At 41.2% G+C, this 22,974-nt stretch overlaps 1 protein-coding gene across 12 annotated transcripts in view; it reads right to left on the reverse strand.

The window, feature by feature from the left end:
* Nucleotides 1-22,974, reverse strand: part of MAP7D2 (MAP7 domain containing 2) — a 138,528-nt gene that overhangs the window by 39,499 nt on the left and 76,055 nt on the right. For all 12 annotated transcript variants that reach the window (XM_073667471.1, XM_073667480.1, XM_073667476.1 and 9 more), the window contains exons 2-3: nucleotides 13,266-13,343; nucleotides 12,787-12,950 (exon numbers count right to left, since the gene is read on the reverse strand). In XM_073667471.1, coding sequence (XP_073523572.1) covers nucleotides 12,787-12,950; nucleotides 13,266-13,343 — 242 coding nt within the window. The remainder of the gene's footprint in view (nucleotides 1-12,786; nucleotides 12,951-13,265; nucleotides 13,344-22,974) is intronic.

The raw sequence follows: 22,974 nt of genomic DNA on the forward strand, positions 1-22,974 counted from the left end.
GACTACTAGGTTCAGGATCCACTGCAAAACACGAAGACTCAGACAGGGCTGGTTCGGAGACTGGTTGTAGCAGCCCGGATATACGGGTTACACAGATAGGCACACGTTCAGATACACTGGTCTAGGATACCAATTCAAGGACTGGCCGCACACGAACTGGGGGATGTGGTTAAGGCACTGGACTAGGGACTATGGGATCAGGACTGGCCACATAAGGACCAGGGGTTCAGGACACTGGCCACATAAGGACCAGGGGCTCAGGACACTGGCCACATAAGGACCAGGGGCTCAGGACACTGGCCACACCAGGACCAGGGGACCTCACAACTCATTAGTAGAACACCACAATACCTAACCTAATGATTCATGGTTGCTTGGCCGCTCCCTACTGGAGAGGGTGCTTTTTAAACAAGATGCCTCCCAGTTATTAGCTGGGAGCCATCTTGCAGGTGCACACTAATACTAAATGCCTTCCAGCCATTGACTGGGGCATTTAACTATGTGCGCGCGCTACTCCTTTAAGAGCAGGGGAGCGCACCGCCGGCAACTGTGGTGCGCACTAAAGCTGGAGACTTGCTGGAGACAACACCGTGTGGCTGGGATGGCGAGTATGCCAGTGTCCCTGCATGGAGGGGGAAGGGGAACCCTGCAGGGATGCTGGCAATAGTGTTGCACTCTCCACCACAATTGGTCAGATGCTTCCCTCACCTTTTAAAGTAATCTGAACACTGACTTCAGAAAAGCCTACCACCTCCAATACTCTGCTCCTACCACATTGCCATATGAGCAGCCATTACCTAGGCCCTCCTTTTCTTATGGACTCTAAGTTGTGATGCGAGAATGTGCTCGAATAAGGTATTATTCGAGCACGCTCGAGTCCTAACCGAGTTTGCGTCACCACGGCTGCATGATTTGCAGCTGTTAGACAGCAGCAACACATAAAGGGTTTCCCTGTTTGTCAGACAATCCCTGCATTTCTCATGGCTGTCAAACAGCCGCGAATCATGCAGCCATGGCGATGTGAACATATTTCCCAAGCACGCCGAAAATACTTGGTTAGGATTCGAGCGTGTTGGCGCAACACTAATTCTAAGCCCTCAGAGGCAGTGTCCTCTCTCCCTCTATTCCAGTCTGCCACTCATTTACTCATGTTTATTCTACCTGTATTCTATATATTACACACTTACGGTATATTAGGTGCATTAGGTATGCTATGTACTCTAAACCCCGTTTACACCTTTTCAGTTTATACAGCTCTGAAATAAAGGGGCAGCAAACTAAATAATCACCATTATCACAAGCATTCTCTAATCTGAATGACATTTACTAGTGGGATCAAGGTTTTCAGGGCTAGTCGAGCACATCCACTGCAGTCATACATAGTCAAAGAAAAGGACACTTTGTGTTGCCATCAAGTTTGAATAGACAGAAACACAAGAGCCGCTCTACTGGAATGCTAAATGAGCAGACACATCTAGGGTATGCACCGAGCAACCCAAATACCAACTGGGGTATGGATGACACCAGGAATGTTTAACTTCCATCAGCCATTGTGAATGTCGATTATTGGCAGAAACTTATTTTTTTAAGGTTTGTTTTAGTTTTTGAGCAGAATACATATAAGGGCAGAGGTAAAAAACCCTATGACATTACGTCACAGCCCTATATATGAAGGAAAAAGCTACATAAATCATCATATATCATTCCTTCAAATATAAGCCCTACTCCAAAAATAAACCCTAGTTAGGGTATGTGCACACAGGTGTTTTTTCTGCACCAATATCTGCTGATAGCTAATCTCCTGCCAGAGATAACTGTCAAAAATGCAGGTTTAGCTGCGTTTTTGCAGCGTTTTTTTTCACTGTCCCTCTGTCTCTATTTAGTAATGCACATAAAGTTCTGTGAAAAAAAGAGAAAGACTCCCATTCTATTTTGCCATCAAAAACGCTGTAAATACGCAGGTGAGTTTTTGCTGCGTATTTGTAGCGTTTTTTCATCCCCCACATTACTTCCTATGGGTGAAAAAACACTGAAAGAAGTGACATGTCACTTCTTTCAGCATTTTTCTAATCACTGAAAATACGCAGCAAACAAAAAGCAACATGTGGGAACAGTGTATTCTGGTTTCTCATAGACTTTGCTGGTACGGCTAGACGCAGCTGAAAATTTACATAAAAATCGGCAGCAAATACGCAGGAAAACACGTGTGCGCACATACCCTTAACCCCTTAAGCCCCGAGGGTGGTTTGCACGTTAATGACCGGGCCAATTTTTACAATTCTGACCACTGTCACTTTATGAGGTAATTACTCTGGAACGCTTCAACGGATCCCCCTGATTCTGAGATTGTTTTTTCGTGACATATTGTACTTCATGATCGTGGTAACATTTATTCGATCTCAATTGCGTTTATTTGTGAAAAAAAATGGAAATTTGGCGAAAATTTTGAAAATTTTGCAATTTTCAAAATTTGAATTTTTTTGCCCTTAAATCAGAGAGATATATCACACAAAATAGTTAATAAATAACATTTCCCACATGTCTACTTTACATCAGCACAATTTTGGAATCAAAATTTTTTTTTGTTAGGGAGCTATAAGGGTTAAAAGTTGACCAGCGATTTCTCATTTTTCCAACAAAATTTACAAAACCATTTTTTTAGGGACCACATCACATTTGAAGTCACTTTGAGAGGTCTTTATGACAGAAAATACCCAAAAGTGACACCATTCTAGAAACTGCACCCCTCAAGGTGCTCAAAACCACATTCAAGAACTTTATTAACCCTTCAGGTGCTTCACAGGAATTTTTTGAATGTGGAAGAAAAAAATGAACATTTAACTTTTTTCACAAAAACGTTACTTTAGACCCAATTTTTTTTATTTTCACAGAGGTAACAAGAAAAAATGGACCCCAAAATTTGTTGTGCAATTTCCCCTGGGCACGCAGATACCCAATATGTGGGGAAAAAACACTGTTTGGGCGCACAGCAGGGCTCGGAAGGGAAGGAGCGCCATTTGACTTTTTGATTGTAAAACTTGCTTGAATAATTAGCGGACGCCATGTTGTGTTTGGAGAGTCCCTGTGTGCCCAAACATTGGAGCTCCCCCACAAGTGACCCCATTTTGGAAACTAGACCTCCCAAGGCACCTATCTAGATGCATAGTGAGCACTTGGAACCCCCAGGTGTTTTCCAAATTGATTCATAAATATGAAAAAGTGTTTTTTTTTCACTTTTTCATTTTTACGAATCAATTTGTGAAGCACCTGGGGGTTCCAAGTGCTCACTATGCATCTAGATAGGTGCCTTGGGGGGTCTAGTTTCCAAAATGGGGTCACTTGTGGGGGAGCTCCAATGTTTGTGCACGCAGTAGCTCTCCAAACGCAACATGGCATCCGCTAACAATTTGAGCCGATTTTCCATTGAATTTGTTAGCGGACACCATGTCGCGTTTGGAGAGCCCGTGATGTGCCTAAACAGTGGAGCTCCCCCACAAGTGACCCCATTTTGGAAACTATACCCCTCAAGGATTTTATTAAGGTGTATAGTGAACATTTTGAACCCAGAGGTACGACACAGAATTTGTTTACATTAGGTCATCATATTGAATAAGTTGTCATTAGTCTTGAGCGCAAGTGCTCGCTACTAGAGTTTGCATCGGGTACTCAGGTATGCACCATGTACAGTGTGTGCTCGAGTGACATGCTCGAGTCCCTGCTCCGCATGTTTCACGGTTATTAGACACCCAAAAAAAACCATGCGGGGATCGCTCGTGCATGGCAGGCAATCCCCGTAAAGTTTTTTTGGCCGCGAAGCATATGGGGCAGAGACTCGAGCATGTCACTCAAATACCCACGATACTCAATGCATACCAGAGCACCCGATGCAAACTCAAGTAGCGAGCACTTGCACTCAACACTAGTCGCCATATCGTCATCTTTCTTTCTTACTTTTGAAAAAAATGCCAACCCCATCACAACCCCAACCCCAGCCCTAACGGTAGCACAACCCTAACGGTAGCACAACCCTAACGGTAGCACAACCCTAACCCTAGCACAACCCTAACCCTAGCACAACCCTAACCCCAATCCTAACCCAAGAGTTTATTTTTGACGCCGTTCCTCGTGCGGTATAAGTGATTAGACGACTTTATTCTTCGGGTCGGTGTGATTACAGCAATACCAGAATCATATGGGGTTTTTATGACTGACAGCTGTCACACACAAAAAGACGCATTTTTTGTAAAATCTAGTTTTTGCAGCGCCATATTTTGAGAGCTATCATTTTTCCAGATTTTGGCAGACAGTCATGTGACGGCTCGTTTTTTGCGGGATGACTTGACGTTGTTATTGGTGCCATTTTCAGGCACATGACATTTTTTGATCGCTTTCTATTCCGATTTTTGGGAGGCAGAATAAACAAAAACCAACAATTCAGGAATTGTTTTTTTTCTTTTTTTATTCTGTTCGGCGTGTGGTAAAAGTGATAAGGCAGCTTTATTCTTCGGGTCAGTACGTTTACAGCGGTACCACATTTATATCGTTTTTCTATGTTTTGCACTTTTACATAATAAAAGCAATTTTATAGAAAAAAATATTTTTTAGCATTGCTTTATTCTGAGAGCTATAACTTTTTTATTTTTCGGCTGATGGAGCTGTATGTCAGCTTGTTTTTTGCGGGACGAGATGACGTTTTCAGCGGTACCATTTTTATTTATATTCGTCTTTTTGATCGCGTGTTATTCCATTTTTTATTTGGCGGTATGGTGATAAAGCATTGTTTTTTTGCTTCGTTTTTTTTTTTTTTTACCGTGTTCACTGAAGGGGTTAACTAGTGGGACAGTTTTATAGGTCAGGTTGTTCCGGACGCGGCGATACCAAATATGTGTACTTTTATTGTTTTTTTTTATAATAATATTTATTGATGGGCACATTATATTTTTATTTTTGGTGGATTATTTTATTTTATTTTTTTTTATATTTTTGCAATTTTTTTTTTTTTTCACTTACTGACAGTTTTTATACTTTATTACTTTGTCCCACTATGGGACTTTCACTTTTTTTTCTCTGATCGCCTGCATGGCACAGGAATGCAGCACCATCCCTGTGTGATACAGGCTATCAGCGCTGCACAGTGAGAAGATTGTTTGGAGATGCACTGCGCATGTCCAAACAATCTTCCTGCTGTCTGGTGACCCGGATGTTGTCATGACGACATCGGGTCGTCATGGCAACACCCGGGAAGACTTTGCAGACAGCGCTGGAAGCCGGAAGAGGAGGTGAGTATCTGCGATCACCTCCCCTTGCCCCCGCAATGCTGCGATCGGCTGCGATCGACTTCGATCGCAGCATCGCAGGGGTTAATGTGCTGGGAGCGGTGCAGGACCGCTCCCTGCACATAGTACCGGGTGTCAGCTGTGACAATCAGCTGACACCCGGCGGCAATCGCGCCCGCACAGCCTGTGTGCGCGCGCGATCGCGATGACGTACTAATACGGGTCTGGCTCTTAAGTCCCAGGGCACAGACGCGTATTAGTACGTCAGATGTTATTAAGGGGTTAAAGTCAGGACCGGAGTTTGTGGGAAGTGTGTGTGTTGGGGGGGGGGCTTGTCAATTAGTCAGGGCCCCCACCACACACACTCTTAGGGACGCCCAGCGTTTTTATTCAGAGATTAAAACTGCTTAACCCTAGAACGCATGACCATAAAAATCTACTTTTTCACATACCTGGGGCCTTTTAGGCCCGTGTGCAAAGAACATGGAATAACTCAAACAAAAATGACAAACAACTATATACCTGAGGAATACCTAGAGTTTCAAAATTCTAACTAAAGTAATCTTGCAGAAAATAGAAAACAATTAACAGGGCGGGCCTGCGAGGCCCCAGGTATGCGTTCTAGGGTTAAAGGACATTTGGTGACATCACGGTAATGTGACCATGATGTCACCAAAGGTCGTTTAATGGCAGGAGTCTAGAGGAAATAAAGAGGAGACAGGCTGTTATGCAGGGCTGGCGTTAAGGGGAAGGGGGCAAACTGGACAATTACTCAGGGCACCCACTCTTAGTGGCCCCTGGAATTTCTATTCTGAGGTTAAGACTGCTTAAGGACCTTTGGTGACATCATGGTCACGTGACCATGATGTCATCAGAGGTCCTTTAACTGCAGGAGTCTACAGGAATTTAAGAGAAGAGGAGACAGGCTGTTATGTACCGTATGTGTCCATACATGTGTATGGGCAGCGTGCGTTTTTGTATACATGTGTATGCGCAGTGTGCGTTTCTGTACACATGTGTATGCGCAGCGTGCGTTTCTGTACACATGTGTATGCGCAGCGTGCGTTTCTGTACACATGTGTATGCGCAGCGTGCGTTTCTGTACACATGTGTATGCGCAGCGTGCGTTTCTGTACACATGTGTATGCGCAGCGTGCGTTTCTGTACACATGTGTATGCGCAGCGTGCGTTTCTGTACACATGTGTATGCGCAGCGTGCGTTTCTGTACACATGTGTATGCGCAGCGTGCGTTTCTGTACACATGTGTATGCGCAGCGTGCGTTTCTGTACACATGTGTATGCGCAGCGTGCGTTTCTGTACACATGTGTATGCGCAGCGTGCGTTTCTGTACACATGTGTATGCGCAGCGTGCGTTTCTGTACACATGTGTATGCGCAGCGTGCGTTTCTGTACACATGTGTATGCGCAGCGTGCGTTTCTGTACACATGTGTATGCGCAGCGTGCGTTTCTGTACACATGTGTATGCGCAGCGTGCGTTTCTGTACACATGTGTATGCGCAGCGTGCGTTTCTGTACACATGTGTATGCGCAGCGTGCGTTTCTGTACACATGTGTATGTGCAGCGTGCGTTTCTGTACACATGTGTATGTGCAGCGTGCGTTTCTGTACACATGTGTATGTGCAGCGTGCGTTTCTGTACACATGTGTATGTGCAGCGTGCGTTTCTGTACACATGTGTATGTGCAGCGTGCGTTTCTGTACACATGTGTATGTGCAGCGTGCGTTTCTGTACACATGTGTATGTGCAGCGTGCGTTTCTGTACACATGTGTATGTGCAGCGTGCGTTTCTGTACACATGTGTATGTGCAGCGTGCGTTTCTGTACACATGTGTATGTGCAGCGTGCGTTTCTGTACACATGTGTATGTGCAGCGTGCGTTTCTGTACACATGTGTATGTGCAGCGTGCGTTTCTGTACACATGTGTATGTGCAGCGTGCGTTTCTGTACACATGTGTATGTGCAGCGTGCGTTTCTGTACACATGTGTATGTGCAGCGTGCGTTTCTGTACACATGTGTATGTGCAGCGTGCGTTTCTGTACACATGTGTATGTGCAGCGTGCGTTTCTGTACACATGTGTATGTGCAGCGTGCGTTTCTGTACACATGTGTATGTGCAGCGTGCGTTTCTGTACACATGTGTATGTGCAGCGTGCGTTTCTGTACACATGTGTATGTGCAGCGTGCGTTTCTGTACACATGTGTATGTGCAGCGTGCGTTTCTGTACACATGTGTATGTGCAGCGTGCGTTTCTGTACACATGTGTATGTGCAGCGTGCGTTTCTGTACACATGTGTATGTGCAGCGTGCGTTTCTGTACACATGTGTATGTGCAGCGTGCGTTTCTGTACACATGTGTATGTGCAGCGTGCGTTTCTGTACACATGTGTATGTGCAGCGTGCGTTTCTGTATACATGTGTATGTGCAGCGTGCGTTTCTGTATACATGTGTATGTGCAGCGTGCGTTTCTGTATACATGTGTATGTGCAGCGTGCGTTTCTGTATACATGTGTATGTGCAGCGTGCGTTTCTGTATACATGTGTATGTGCAGCGTGCGTTTCTGTATACATGTGTATGTGCAGCGTGCGTTTCTGTATACATGTGTATGTGCAGCGTGTGTTTCTGTATACATGTGTATGTGCAGCGTGTGTTTCTGTATACATGTGTATGCGCAGTGTGTGTTTCTGTATACATGTGTATGTGCAGCGTGTGTTTCTGTACACATGTGTATGTGCAGCGTGCGTTTCTGTACACATGTGTATGTGCAGCGTGCGTTTCTGTACACATGTGTATGTGCAGCGTGCGTTTCTGTATACATGTGTATGTGCAGCGTGTGTTTCTGTATACATGTGTATGTGCAGCGTGTGTTTCTGTATACATGTGTATGTGCAGCGTGCGTTTCTGTATACATGTGTATGTGCAGCGTGTGTTTCTGTATACATGTGTATGTGCAGCGTGCGTTTCTGTATACATGTGTATGTGCAGCGTGTGTTTCTGTATACATGTGTATGTGCAGCGTGTGTTTCTGTATACATGTGTATGTGCAGCGTGTGTTTCTGTATACATGTGTATGTGCAGTGTGTGTTTCTGTATACATGTGTATGCGCAGTGTGTGTTTCTGTACACATGTGTATGCGCAGCGTGCGTTTCTGTACACATGTGTATGTGCAGCGTGTGTTTCTGTATACATGTGTATGCGCAGTGTGTGTTTCTGTATACATGTGTATGTGCAGTGTGAGATGACATGATTATATTTGAATAAATGTTGAGTTTTTGTTAAAGAATAAATTTTGGATTGTTGTTCACGGAAAAAAAAAAAAAAAAAGTCCCAACCCATCTTTTGGAGCAAAAAGTAATATAAGACCCGGTCTTATTTTTGGAGAAACACGATATTTGCCACCTTGCAATTAAAATACAGTACATGTCTGTAAAATTCCACAGAGTATTGTTTTGTGTCCACAGATCACATACAGACCCAAGTAACTCCATAGTAATTGACTCCAAACAGACCCTATGTAGCCCAATTCTGCAGTCACACTCTCCTCCATCGGTCTCTTATTTCTTGCTGTATGTCAGTAGTAAGGAGACAGTTAAAAACTACATTTTACAGCACGAGTCGGAATTTCAAGGTGATATATGATAAAAGATTAAAAAAAATTACAGATTACATAACATTTGCATTTCTGGATTTTAATAAGTGCAACAATTAATCAACCACTAGATTGCAGGAATAATGCAGATAAAGGTCATTAGGACTTTAAGTCGTTTAGGATGCAATCAGTGCACCAACAATCAATATTCAATTAACATGTTTTTTCCCCCCGAGTAACAATGTAGATTTGATAAACATTCCAATATGGAGAATCCATCATAGATAATTAGGCATAAAAGATGTTCTGTGTTGAGGTTTCTTATATATACTAATTTATGTGAAAGTGACTGAACGATGTTCGAAAAACACATTTCCATTATAAAAATGTATTCCAAATAGCATATGAAGCTTTTAAAGACAACCTGTCACTATCCATAAATATATAATTATTTTTTGCTTGGTGTATATGCCTCAGTTCTCCTGAAGCTGGCATCATTTTTCTTTTGTGCCTCTCAATTTCTGTGATATGGCCTCTTCTTCCCTTTACGGAAATCTTGTCTTTTTAGCCAACTGGGAGTGGTCCTCAATAAGATTTCCATAGAGAAAAGAAGAGGACCACTTGGATAAAAAGACAAGATTTACATACAATGAAGAAGGAAACGATAGGCACAGGAAAACAAAGAAAAATAACGTCAGATTTAGGAGGAAGCGGCATCCAGACCAGCTAAAATAAAAACTAAAAAAAAATTGACATACTTCTGACAAGTGACAGGTCTAGAGAAAAAGCTATACCATCTATGATGCGTTACAAAGCTTCAGATCGTGATAATCTGTTGTTTAGGAAGTACAGTGTTATGAATAAGGTGATAATTCGATAATTATTCGATAATTTCTGATTTATAAACAATATAATAGAACAATTGATCCTCATAATAAGAGATTTAGAATAATCGTTGAATCAAAAAAGTCATCAACATATTTATCATCATGTGTTAAAAAAAAAAAAAAACATCATTGGAGCAAGATTTAATAAAAGGTACATGCCACAGGCCAAAATCATACATCCGTGTCTGCTTCTACATCCATGTAAAACAAAGTTGTTTTTTTCCCATGCGTTAACCGTATTGCCTCCTTTTTGCGTCCGTTTTTTTTTCCCGGATTTTCCTGAAGCAGGTAAACTGTCTGAACTTTCTTTATCAATTGACTCTTAACAGTGGATCAGTGAAAAACGGATGAAACAGATGGAACTCGGAAGTAAAAAGTATGTCTCCCATTTTTTATCCTCACTGACATCACTAGAATGGCACAGATATGGGAGGAGAGTATACATTGTATTTTACTCTCTATGGAGCACTGAACTGATTGCTTTTAAAACCGTTGTCCAATAGTGGACATAGAGTCTTATACCTAAAACGGATGAGATACATCATGGGGCTCAGTTTCTGCCAAAAACTGCTTGACAAACAAGTACCATGGTTTCACTGAAAATTAACGTATGTTTTTTACTATGTTTTGTGTGGGTGAAGCACATTGCTTCAATGAATTTATAACACTGCCCAGCCAAAGACTGCAGAGCAAAACTATTCAAGTTTTCATACCATTTTTAACCCGAATTGTCACAAAGAAAAGTAAGCTGGTAATGAAAAATATATCTAAGTGTACAAGCTGAAAAAGATAAAAAAAAAAAAACATTTAGCAAATGCTGTAGGGTCCAGTGGATCAGGTCGTCTCTGTGGTTTGAGTCCTGGTTTAGTGACAGCGCATGTGCCTAACCGATGGTGAACTCCCCAGTATATTTAATGGTCACTAGCAACATGTTATACGGGGGCCAGTCAGACTGGCGTCAGGGATCGAACATGTGAGGTCCCCACTGTATTCTGCAGCTTCTGTGCATGCGTCGTCCTGCCACAAGTGCTTACTGCACTATGCAGCGGATACAGGACAGGTGCAGACAGTTGGCCAAGAAATACAGGAAGGCGTGTACAACAGGTCATTCACATGGTGCATGGCAAGATCTTAAATATAATCTCACCGTAAAGACTAAAGACAACAGATATGTCACGCACTAGTTAGACAGTAATGACAAACCACGCGGAAATCAATAATTACTGATTACAAATAGTAAGATAATCTTTTATACACTATTAGAACAAAGTTCTAAAAATACTTTTTTTTTTTTATGTGGGGGAAAGTATCTTAAAAAACCCTGATAAGTACGCTCAGTGACTCGATACAATTACAAAGCAAAATATAAACAACCATGTTCCAGTGACTAGAAGTAATTATGGACGTCTTAATGCTCAAGCGACACTTTGAGATTGTAGTTATACTGGTCAACCAGCTATTGCATAATCTCTCACTGCAGTAATGGAGACGGAAGAACGAAAAACAAGCGATGAAAGGGCTATATACAGAGTCATAGGTTTATATGTACAACACTGCAGACTAGACAAATAACCTACTATAAAAGCGCTAATATTTAGGTTACATACAAGAGAATAACAACTTTTAGGACCAGACAGCATTTTTCTTTTTCACATTAACATATTGAATCAATATGGGATCTTGTTAATTGTGGGAGATGATTCAGTTTCTACATATAGCATTTTGGGGACAAATCTGCTAGGCCCCATTCAGACATTAGGTTTGTTTTTTTTGTGCATACTGTGTGAATAACTGCCTGTTCTTCATGAGTGTTTTGGATCAGATTTTCATCAGTGTTTGTTTTCACTATCAGGGTTTCATCAGTTCTCTTTATATGCGGAAACAAACAGAAACTGATGGAGATTTCTAAAGCCTCTCCTATCAGTCAGTGAAGAAGGGACTGCACTGATGCAACAAGGATGGCTTTAGTGTGTCGTCTTAATTTTTCATGGACCCATAGACTTGCATTTGGCAAGTTTGATTCATTATTCGGATCAAAAAGGACGTCTTTTTTTTGCAGACACAAAACACGGACATCAGAAGTGCCCCTTATACTGTAATAGCTAGGTGTTGCATCCGTCAAAAACACAAATAGAATTCATACGTACAAACGTAAAACATGGTTGTCTGAATTAGGCCTAAGTGTTACATTTTATACATTTACTTTGAGTGGAGAAGCTATTAAAATAAAAAAAATAATCGACTGCTCTGTTTTTCTGATTTTCAGATCACGGACAGAAATTTTCTGGTTAGAAAATGTATCACGTATTTGTTAACACAAAAAATACACAATGCATTTTTTTAAATTTTTCACTAAAAATACTTTATCCCATAAACGCCCGTAATAGGACACTGAACTGCTATCCACGAGTGTATGTGTAGGCAAATGTATTTTCAGTCCTTGGAGAAAAAGGGACCGCACCCTGACCCAATGTATGTGCTTGTTTGGACTGATTTAATTCAGACAAACATACGGAACCAGTCAAGTCCGCAATTTGTGGTGGTGACTGGGTCAAGTTTTAAGTGGCTGTCTGAACTTAAAAGGGGTATTCCCATCTCCAAGATACTATCCTAATATGTAGTAGGTGTAATAATAATAATGATATTAGCAAATACCTCCAATTAGAAATGTAGTATAGTTTTTCTGATTCGCTATGTCTCTTTCCTCATGTGCAGGCATTGCAGGACATTAGGTATCCATGGTTATGACCACTAGCAACTAGTCACTATATCAGAGGTCGTAACTATGGATATCTAAGGTCCTGCAATGCCTGCACATGAGGAAACAGACATAGCGAATAACAAAAACTCTACTACATTTCTAATTGGAGATATTTGCTAATATTATTATTATTACACCTACTACATATTGTGATATGATCTTGGAGAAGGAATACCCCTTTAATTCTGCCCAATTCTGAATAGGACTAAGCATGCCATTCACAGGGGTAGAGGATAGTCTCTTACTTCCTCCTCTCTTATTTTCAGCTTCCTCTTCTCTTCTACCGCTGCCCGCTTCTGATCCTCTCGCACACGCTGCTCCTCGAGCTTCTTCCATCGCTCTTCTATTTGTTTCTCATACTGTAGTTTTGCTCTCCGTTCTTTTTCCAAAATTTGTTGCTCTCTGACAGCTACAAATAGAAAAGTGAATATACATTACATTATAAGACGAAGATGAACCATGTGTCAGTGACACACACACACCAACCTGCACTGGAACAGACAATGCAAACCTGATAACAGGAGAGCTGTACAGTCTGTGAGGAAGGCTGCAGTAAGTATAATGTCCAACACATTTGCTAAAATAAAGATAAAGTGGCCAAACATTTTTTAATCCAATTATTACACTGATAAAATCCTTAATAACGCATCATTACATAAATTGGATACAACCAGGTTTCCCCTATCTTGAAAAAAAAGAAGTGATAATCAACAAGGAAACTTACCAAGACATTTCTCCCTTTCTTCCCGTCTTTCTTTGGCTAGCCTCAGTCTTTCATCAGTCTTAAAAAGACTATCCATGCCTTGAAAATAATAGTTAGGAGTTAATATTTATAGACATCTTTTATTATGTCAATATTAGTTTTATATTCTTTTGAAAATTTTTAGTTTTTTTTTAATATATAGTTCTAATTGCATGTACACATTTATAAAATGGAAAGGGGGGAGTAACTCGTCTGTTGGCAGCTCATCTCCTTTGAGAATAAATTCAACGTGCCTGATCATCCTCATCCCTCCCCTCCCCCAAAAGGAGGCCTAACAATTGTTGCGCAAAATCAAGCACATCAGATGGTTGACTGGTCTGGAAAAATCAGGTAGTTTAGGTCGCGTTGTAGCGGTCGTTTCAACTTATTAAACGGATAAAATTGAAAAGTGCCTGTAAAAACAAGCAACTTTGCAATTTACCTTATAGTAAAAATCATCTTCTGTTATTCAGAACAGAGGGGTTCTAAATTCTGCAGTGTACAACTCGTTTCCAAGGTGACAGGCCACCTCTGTTTGCAATAACTGCTCTGAGACTGGCTGGATCTGGTCATCTACCCCTGTCCCTTTGTTTCCCCCATGCTGCAGAAGTAAAGCTGTCTCTACTAGCAGCCTGGGAGAGCACACAGTCCAGGCTAGTAATTCAGCCATGCTCCAGCCCAAACTGTGAATCTGCAGGAGCGCACCGCCACTTGGCAAGCCGGTACATGAAAGGCAGGGGAACAGTGCACTCTAGAAAATAGGACCATGAGACAACCCATTTAACCTATATGTGTAAAGTTACTTATCTAACAGGTAAATGTTCACTTCTATTAATGGATCTACATACAGTAACTACATATTCCATATACATTTAACTTGAAAATAGAATAAAAAAACACAATAAAACTCTCAGATTTGGCTTAATTCGACTAAAACTGTGCAGCTCTTAAAAACTTTATTAGATGGGTCCAAAAACCTTCAAAATCACTTTATTGGAGCCACAAAGCAAATACTCAAACAAAGAGGGTCACTAGACGCCACCTATTCTAATACTAGGAGAGGGTCCCAGAAGTGGTACTGGCACTTATGCCATTTCTTGCAGATAAATGTTAAAGGGATCCTTAAAAAAAACAAAAAAAAAAACAACCTCACACAGCTGGAACTCCACAGGACAGCCTGCACAGCTTGCAGTGTAAACTTTAAGAGTTTTAAAAGAAAATGTCAGTGTGACTTATGGATAATTGTAATATATTTTTTGTGTGCAAATGTTTCAAACCTTTTCATCTTAAGCAAAAAAAAATATCTTGAATTGCCCGTTTGGGAAAGAAGAAGAAATGATCAGAGTTTTCAAATAGTCAGAATTCCTGTCTACAATAGATAGAAATAAACTGAATTGTAAAAAAATGAAAGTAAAGCATGTCAGCCGGCCACATTCCTGCCCTGCGTGTAGTCACAAAGGTGAAGATCACGGCGCACTTCTATAAATGCCGAGAACACTCATTAAAACAAATCCAAAATCTAAATGTCACCTTTCCTATGGATGCATCAGATCACAAAACCTAATCCCCTTTTCTGAGATCTATTAACCAGTTATTTGGCATACTGTAATGATTTTCTTTTCAAGTCCCCCAAAACGGTTAAAAAAAAAAAAAAAGTTCACTGTATTCTGTATCACTTGTAGTTAGTGAAATCAAATTACAAGTAGTTGTTTTTTTTTATGACAGTATATATTTGTTTATTTTACTCGCTTATATATCGCCATTAATTCCCCAGCGCTTTACAGATATTATCGGCACTGCCCCATTGGGGCTCACAATCTAAATTCCCTATTAGTATGTCTTTAGAGTGTGGGAGGAAACCGGAGGAAGAAGGGGAAACCCACACAAACACGGGGAGAACATACAAACTCCTTGCAGATGTTGTCCTTGGTGGGATTTGAACCCAGGACCCCAGTGCTGCAATGCTAACCACTGAGCCAGGAATGCAGTGTAAATGGACCCCAAGAGTCCAAGGACCCCATGGCCATCTGTGCACTTAGCCTGCTATTAGGGCGCAGAAATTCTTAGACAGATAATAAAGTAATAGCTAGTACACATGAGTATGTTAATATATTAACAAAAACAAGCTGGATCAATAAGGGATAAAATGGATAAAAATAAAGAAAAAAATATATAACATTTTACACATGAATGTGTTTGTAGATGTCCCTTATTTCTTTTGCAGGGTGCACACAGAATTAGCATTTGATGTAGTATCAGGGCTTTGTTTTCCATTATACTTGGCACATTGCCTATATAAAATATTATCAGGTATTCATGGGTGTAGTTAGCTGGCTCAGCATAGAATAATTCAGCATTGTGCATGTGCAACCTCCATACAGTCCGCACATAGTGCTGCAGCTGGTCACACGTGTATGGATTGGCCATGTTCACACTAGGCGTTTTTTTATGCAAATTTTCAGCTGCATTTTACAGTACCAGCAAAGTCTGAAATTTTACAAATCTCATGCACACACATTGTTTTTTTTGTCATCAGTATTTTGTGCTTAGCATAGTTTTTTGTACAATAGAGCATGTCACATCTTTCAGTGTTTTTTCACCTAGTGAAAGTAATGGGTGGTGGAAAAAACGCTGCAAAAAAATGCAGGTATCAGGTTTTCAAGCGTTTCTTGTGCCAAAACCTGATAAAATAGAATCAATTGTTTTTTTTCACTAAACTTTATTAGCATGCACAAGAGACAAATGTAGCATGACAAAAACACAACAAAAAAAAAAAAAGCAGCAAAACCTGTTTTTTACTGCAGCTTCTTTCCTGCCAAGAGATCAGAAATTGCTGCAGAAAAAAAACGCCTAGCGTAAACATAGCCTTATACTTATGGCATAGCTCTCAACTGCCTGTATTCGAAGGGACTGTCCCGATTTGGGGGCGCAGTCCCGCGTCCTGTCACGGCTCAGCTGTTCTCCCGGCTTCAGTAGCACCGTTCTGTACCTAGTAACAAGCCGTTTCCACAGACACCTTGCCGTTAAACACTCAGCGCCGCTCAGTGACATAAGGCTATGAGCGGACACTTCCCATTACGTGGGCCAGCATCCTATCGCTGCTCACATTAACCAATGAGGTAACTCACACATACTCCCCCCATACCTAATAATTACTACAGAGGGGTCTCAGACTATGAGCATCATATGACGCTCTCCCTGGGCCACGCCCCCTCCTTCCGCCTAGTTGACAATTGTGTTCGTCGCTCACATACAGGCCACGCTGCTCCTCCTGCTCCGGTACCCGGAGGCTGGAGGTCACCGGGACCAGGGCTGACTCTGCCTGGTGGGGACCTCACAGGATGGGGACAACCATTAAAATCTGGGGCTTGGCGAAAGTTTTGCCTCTGTGAATGGAGTATAGTTGCATGGAAGCTAGTGTGAGGCTCGCTGGTGATTCACAGAGTGCCAAGATGACGTGGGAGTCATGAATGTGGGAAGTGCCAGCTTGTCAGTTGTAATCTCTCACGTGTCTGACTTGCAATGAATAAAAGGGTTTGGATGACCGTCAGGGTGCTGCCCCCCACGTACGAGTAAACTAAGGGTGGCATCACAGCTGGTGTGCCCATTGTACATGGTGTGTGCCAGCATGACTGCTTTGCACACTCTTGGCATTCCCACCAAGGACAAGATCTGCAAGGAGTTTGTATGTTCTCCCCGTGTTTGCGTGGGTTTTCTCCGGGTTCTCTGGTTTCCTCCCACACTCCAAAGACATACTGATAGGGAATCTAGATTGTGAGCCCCGATGGGGACAGCGACGATGATGTATGTAAAGCGCTGCGGAATATGTTAGCGCTATATAAAAATAAAGATTATTATTATTTATTTCTCTTGATGAGCTTCAAGAAGTAGTCACCGGAAATGGTTTTCACTTCACAGGTGTGCCCTGTCAGGTTTAATAAATGGGATTTCTTGCCTTATAAATGGGGTTGAGACCATCATTTGTGTTGTGCAGAAGTCAGGTGGATACACAGCTGTTAGTCCTACTGAATAGACTGTTAGAATTTGTATTATGGAATGAAAAAAGCAGCTAAGTAAAGAAAAACGAGTGGCCATCATTACTTTAAGAAATGAAGGTAAGTCAGTCCGAAAAATTGGGCAAACTTTGAAAGTGTCCCCAAGTGCAGTTGCAAAAACCAAGCGCTACAAAGAAACTCGCTCACATGAGGAGCGCCCCAGGAAAGGAAGACCAAGAGTCACCTCTGCTTCTGAGGATAAGTTTATCCGAGTCACCAGCCTCAGAAATCCCAGGTTAACAGCAGCTCAGATTAGAGACCAGGTCAATGCCACACAGAGTTCTAGCAGCAGACACATCTCTACAACAACTGTTAAGAGGAGACTTTGTGCAGCAGGCCTTCATGGTAAAATAGCTGCTAGGAAACCACTGCTAAGGACAGGCAACAAGCAGAAGAGACTTGTTTGAGCTAAAGAACACAAGGAATGGACATTAGACCAGTGGAAACCTGTTATTTGGTCGGATGGGTCCAAATTTGAGATCTTTGGTTCCAACCACCGTGTCTTTGTGCGACGCAGAAAAGGTGAACGGATGGACTCTACATGCCTGGTTCCCACCGTGAAGCATGGAGGAGGAGGTGTGATGGTGTGGGGGTGCTTTGCTGGTGACAATGTTGGGGATTTATTCAAAATTGAAGGCATACTGAACCAGCATGGCTACCACAGCATCTTGCAGCGGCATGCTATTCCATCCGGTTTGCGTTTAGTTGGACCATCATTTATTTTTTTCAACAGGACAATGACCCCAAACACACCTCCAGGCTGTGTAAGGGCTATTTGACCAAGAAGGAGAGTGATGGGGTGCTACGCCAGATGACCTGGCCTCCACAGTCACCAGACCTGAACCCAATCGAGATGGTTTGGGGTGAGCTGGACCGCAGAGTGAAGGCAAAAGGGCCCACAAGTGCTAAGCATCTCTGGGAACTCCTTCAAGATTGTTGGAAGACCATTTCCGGTGATTACTTCTTGAAGCTCATCAAGAGAATGCCAAGAGTGTGCAAAGCAGTCATCAAAGCAAAAGGTTGCTACTTTGAAGAACCTAGAATATAAGACATATTTTCAGTTGTTTCACACTTTTTTGTTAAGTATATAATTCCACATGTGTTAATTCATAGTTTTGATGCCTTCAGCGTGAATATACAATTTTTATAGTCATGGAAATACAGAAAAATCTTTAAATGAGAAGGTGTGTCCAAAGTTTTGGTCTCTACTGTATATATACACACACACACATACACACAGGGTGGGCCATTTATATGGATACACCTAAATTAAATGGGAATGGTTGGTGATATCAACTTCCTGTTTGTTTCACATAAGTATATGGGAGGGGGGGGAAACTTTTCCAGATGGGTGGTGACCATGGTGGCCATTTTGGATCCAACTTTATTTTTTTCAATGGGAAGAGGTTCAGTGCAGGGTAACTGACCACCTTTAAATCTCCTGTTCTGTCAGCCTGTTCGAGATATAGATTATCTATCTATCTATGTCCCTGCCTACCGGGATCAATTATACAAAATGTATCTACCTTATCCACTGGTCTTCCTAGACCATGTATTAACCTTTTGCATTTCCATCCATACTTAGTTCATCCCTTACACCAATCCTAAATGGATTTATCAAAAAAGCTCTCCATCCTGACCTAACCTTGGCCAGACATCCACCGTACCTGCTACTATACGTGCCAATGAACCAGGTATATGTCTGCACATTTATCTAACCTTTAGATCACCAACCCTTCTAACTATGTCTAACAATTTGATCTCTCATCTCCTCCTATAGGTCCTCCGTCCCAGAGCTACTGGTTTAATTTAACTACGCTAGGAACACGCAAGCTACAAGTGATCATCCTTTTATCCAGTGTTAATATTTTTTAACTTACACCAAAATAAATCTATTACCTTTTAACCTATTTGTTTTGAGCCTCATCCACTATACCAGGGCAAATTAATTATCTTTTATTGCACTTATAAAATGTGTTCAAAGTTCTGCCCATTGTGTTGGATTGTCAATGCAACCCTCTTCTCCCACTCTTGATACACTGATAGCAACACCACAAAAGAAATGCTAGCACAGGCTTCCAGTATCCGTTGTTTAAGATGCTGCACATCTCGTATCTTGATGGTATGGTGTGATATATGGGGTACAAAGATAGTGGGGCCATTCTTCATCAATGGAAACCTCAATGCCACTGGATATCTGAAATTCCTACATTATAATGTGTTGCCCTCTTTATACACTGAAGATGGCACGTTCTCTGAGTTTTTCCAACAAGATGGTGCACCACCACATTATGGGTGTCAGGTCCGAGCATTCCTACATGAACAGTTTCCTGGAAAGTGGATTGGTCATCATGGGCCAGTTGAATGGCCACCAAGGTCTCCCGATCTGACCCCCGTAGACTTTTATCTTTGGGGTCACCTGAAGGCAATTGTCTATACTGTGAAGTTACGAGATTTGCAGCATCTGAAACAACGGATACTGGAAGCCTGTGCTAGCATTTCTTCTGCAGTGTTGCCATCAGTGTGTCAAGAGTGGGAAAAGAGGGTTGCATTGACAATCCAACACAATGGGCAGCAATTTGAACACATTTTATAAGTGGTCATAAACTTGTAAATAACTCATGGAAGAATAAAGTTACATTAAAACCAAGTGGACCATTGTTTTTCTTATGAAATTCTCAATAAGTCTGATGTGTCACATGACCCTCTTCCCATTGAAAAAAATAAAGTTGGATCCAAAATGGCCAACTTCAAAATGGCCACCATGGTCACCACGCATCTGGAAAAGTTTTTCCCCTCCCATATACTTATGTGCCACAAACAGGAAGTTGATATCACCAACCATTCCCATTTAATTTAGGTGTATCCATATAAATGGTCCACCCTGTGTATACAGGGTGGTCCAAAAGTAGGTGGCCAGAAAATTATAACATTTATTTTGATTTATATATAAAATTATATTTACTAACACTAGCATAACATTGACAATTAAATTTTATTCTGAACAATAATACAAAAGCCCTTAAATTTTATCAACGCAGGGGCTCAAGCTGTTTCCATTACAATTTGCACAGCTTTGAAGTCTGCCTCTTACGCTTCGACAAACTTTTTTGCACAAGTCTCTTTGGGCATTAATTTCTTGAAATGCATCTCTTATGTAATTTTTCAAATCACTGACACTTTTTGGTTTTAGACTATAAACTTTGTCCTTCAGGACTCCCCAAAAGAAAAAATCCATTGGGGTCAAGTCTGGTAAACGTGCCGGCCAATCAAGTGGGCCTCTTCGGCCAATCCATTTATTAGGAAATGTTTCATCAAGATACTCGCGGACTACTCTTGAATAATGTGGAGGGGCCCCATCTTGTTGGAAATAAAGGTCATTTGAATTAGGTTGTTGATGTAACTGGGGAACAACTTGATTCATTAGAATTTCGAGATACTTATCTCCTGTGACTGTTCCATCAAAAAATATTGGTCCTAAAACACCAAAACTTGAAATACCACCCCAAACATTGACACCAGGCTCATTTAGTTGTTGCTCTAATGTTAAATGCATGTTCTCATTATACCAGTAAATACAATTATGTCTGTTAATATGGCCGGATAATTTGAAAGAAGCTTCATCAGTCCACATAATGTTATCTAAAATTACTGGATTTTCTTCAATTTCGTTAAGCATAATCTCACTAAATTGCAGCCGCCTGTCTGGATCATCCTCCAATAAACCATGAACTAGACGTGGACAATAAGCTTTCCACCCAATAGATTTCGGGATTCGCATGATAGAAGCTCGTGAAATTCCCAATTCCAAAGAGGCTCTTCTGGTGGGCTTTTTTGGACTCTGAACAAATGTTTCAGCAACAAGTTGTTTATTATCTTCTGTACAGACTGTTTTGGGTCGACCAGTTTTTGGAGCATTAAGGATTGAGCCAGTGGCATTGAATTTGTCACGAATGCGGTAAATGGTTTGTCTGTTTGGGGCTTGAGTACCAAATGTTTCAACCCAATTTGCTCTAACGGTTTCAGCATTTTGAGATTTCCAATACTCTGTTAAAATCCATTTTCTTTGATCTGTATTGAAATTATTTGTCATTATGTGTTATCTGAATTATCTGAAAAGAAAACAGATTTGGGGGAGATCTATCTGTGACAACTAGATCTGTGAAACTGGCTCAGTTGCCCTTAGCAACCAATCGGATTCCACCTTTCATTTTCCAAAGAGTCTGTGAGGAATGAAAAGTGGAATCTGATTGGTTGCTAAGGGCAACTGAGCCAGTTTCACTTTACACCATGTTTGATAAATCTCCCCCTTCATAACCTTATTACACTTTCTGTCCACCTACTTTTGGACCACTAAAATATATATATATATATATATATATATATATATATATATATATATATATATATATATATATATATATATATATATATATATATATATATATATATATATATATATATATACACATACATACACACACATACATATACACACACACCGCTCAAAAAAATAAATGGAACTATTAAACAACAGAATATAACTCCAAGTAAATCAAACTTCTGTGAAATCAAACTGTCCACTTAGGGAGCAACACTGATTGACAATCAATTTCACATGCTGTTATGCAAATGGAATAGACAATAGATGGAAATTATTGGCAATTATCAAGACACTCAATAAAGGAGTGGTTCAGCAGGTGGGGACTATAGACCACATCTCAGTACCAATGCTTTCTGACTGATGTTTTGGTCACTGTTGAATGTTGGTTGTGCTTTCACACTCATGGTAGCATGAGACGGACTCTACAACCCACAGAAGTTGCTCAGGTAGTGCAGCTCATCCAGGATGGCACATCAATGTGAGCTGTGGCAAGGTTTGCTAGGTCTGTCAGCGTATTGTCCAGAAGCTGGAGGCGCTACCAAGAGATAGGCCAGTACACCAGGAGACGTGGAGGGGGCCGTATGAGGGCAACAACCCAGCAGCAGGACCGCTACCTCTGCCTTTGTGCAAGGAGGAACAGGAGGAACACTGCCAGAGCCCTGCAAAATGACCTCCATGTTAAATATTAATTATGGATATTCATTTTATTCTTAATTCTGAGTTCTGTACATAAGATTGCATCAGCCATCGTTTCTAGCTGACATGCGCTGTTTGTGTATTTTTGGTTCAGCACCATAATTAGAAGAACAGGTGCCATATGACCGGGCTATAAAAGCCCATGCTAGAGTAAGGGGGTTGCTTGCCATTCCACAGAACACAGGATGAGGGTCCGTGTGCAAACCAGCAGCTGATGTAGGCCCAGGAAACAAGTTCTTTACCCGGACACACGTGTTGGACACAGACGATGCAATCTACCAGCCAGGATCCAAGGGAAAGATGGGTGAATCTCAACAATTAAGCTAATTATGGACAAATGGACAATCACTCTGTAACTATCTAATTATTGTATGTACCTTATGCAATCTGATTCTTTTTAATGGACAATCCAAGAATAAATCAATACATTTTTTATAAGAAAATCGTGATATTGATACTTTGCGAAGTCTTCAATAGAGAAAAATAATACAGAAAGGAGTATTATTTAACACTCCAGCAGACCACAAATGTGCAGGTGTCTGCACAAACGGTTAGA

Source organism: Phyllobates terribilis, unplaced genomic scaffold (assembly GCF_046119375.1).
Source record: "Phyllobates terribilis strain yellow unplaced genomic scaffold, ASM4611937v1 Scaffold_2__4_contigs__length_985480577, whole genome shotgun sequence".
Classification (NCBI taxonomy): domain Eukaryota; kingdom Metazoa; phylum Chordata; class Amphibia; order Anura; family Dendrobatidae; genus Phyllobates; species Phyllobates terribilis.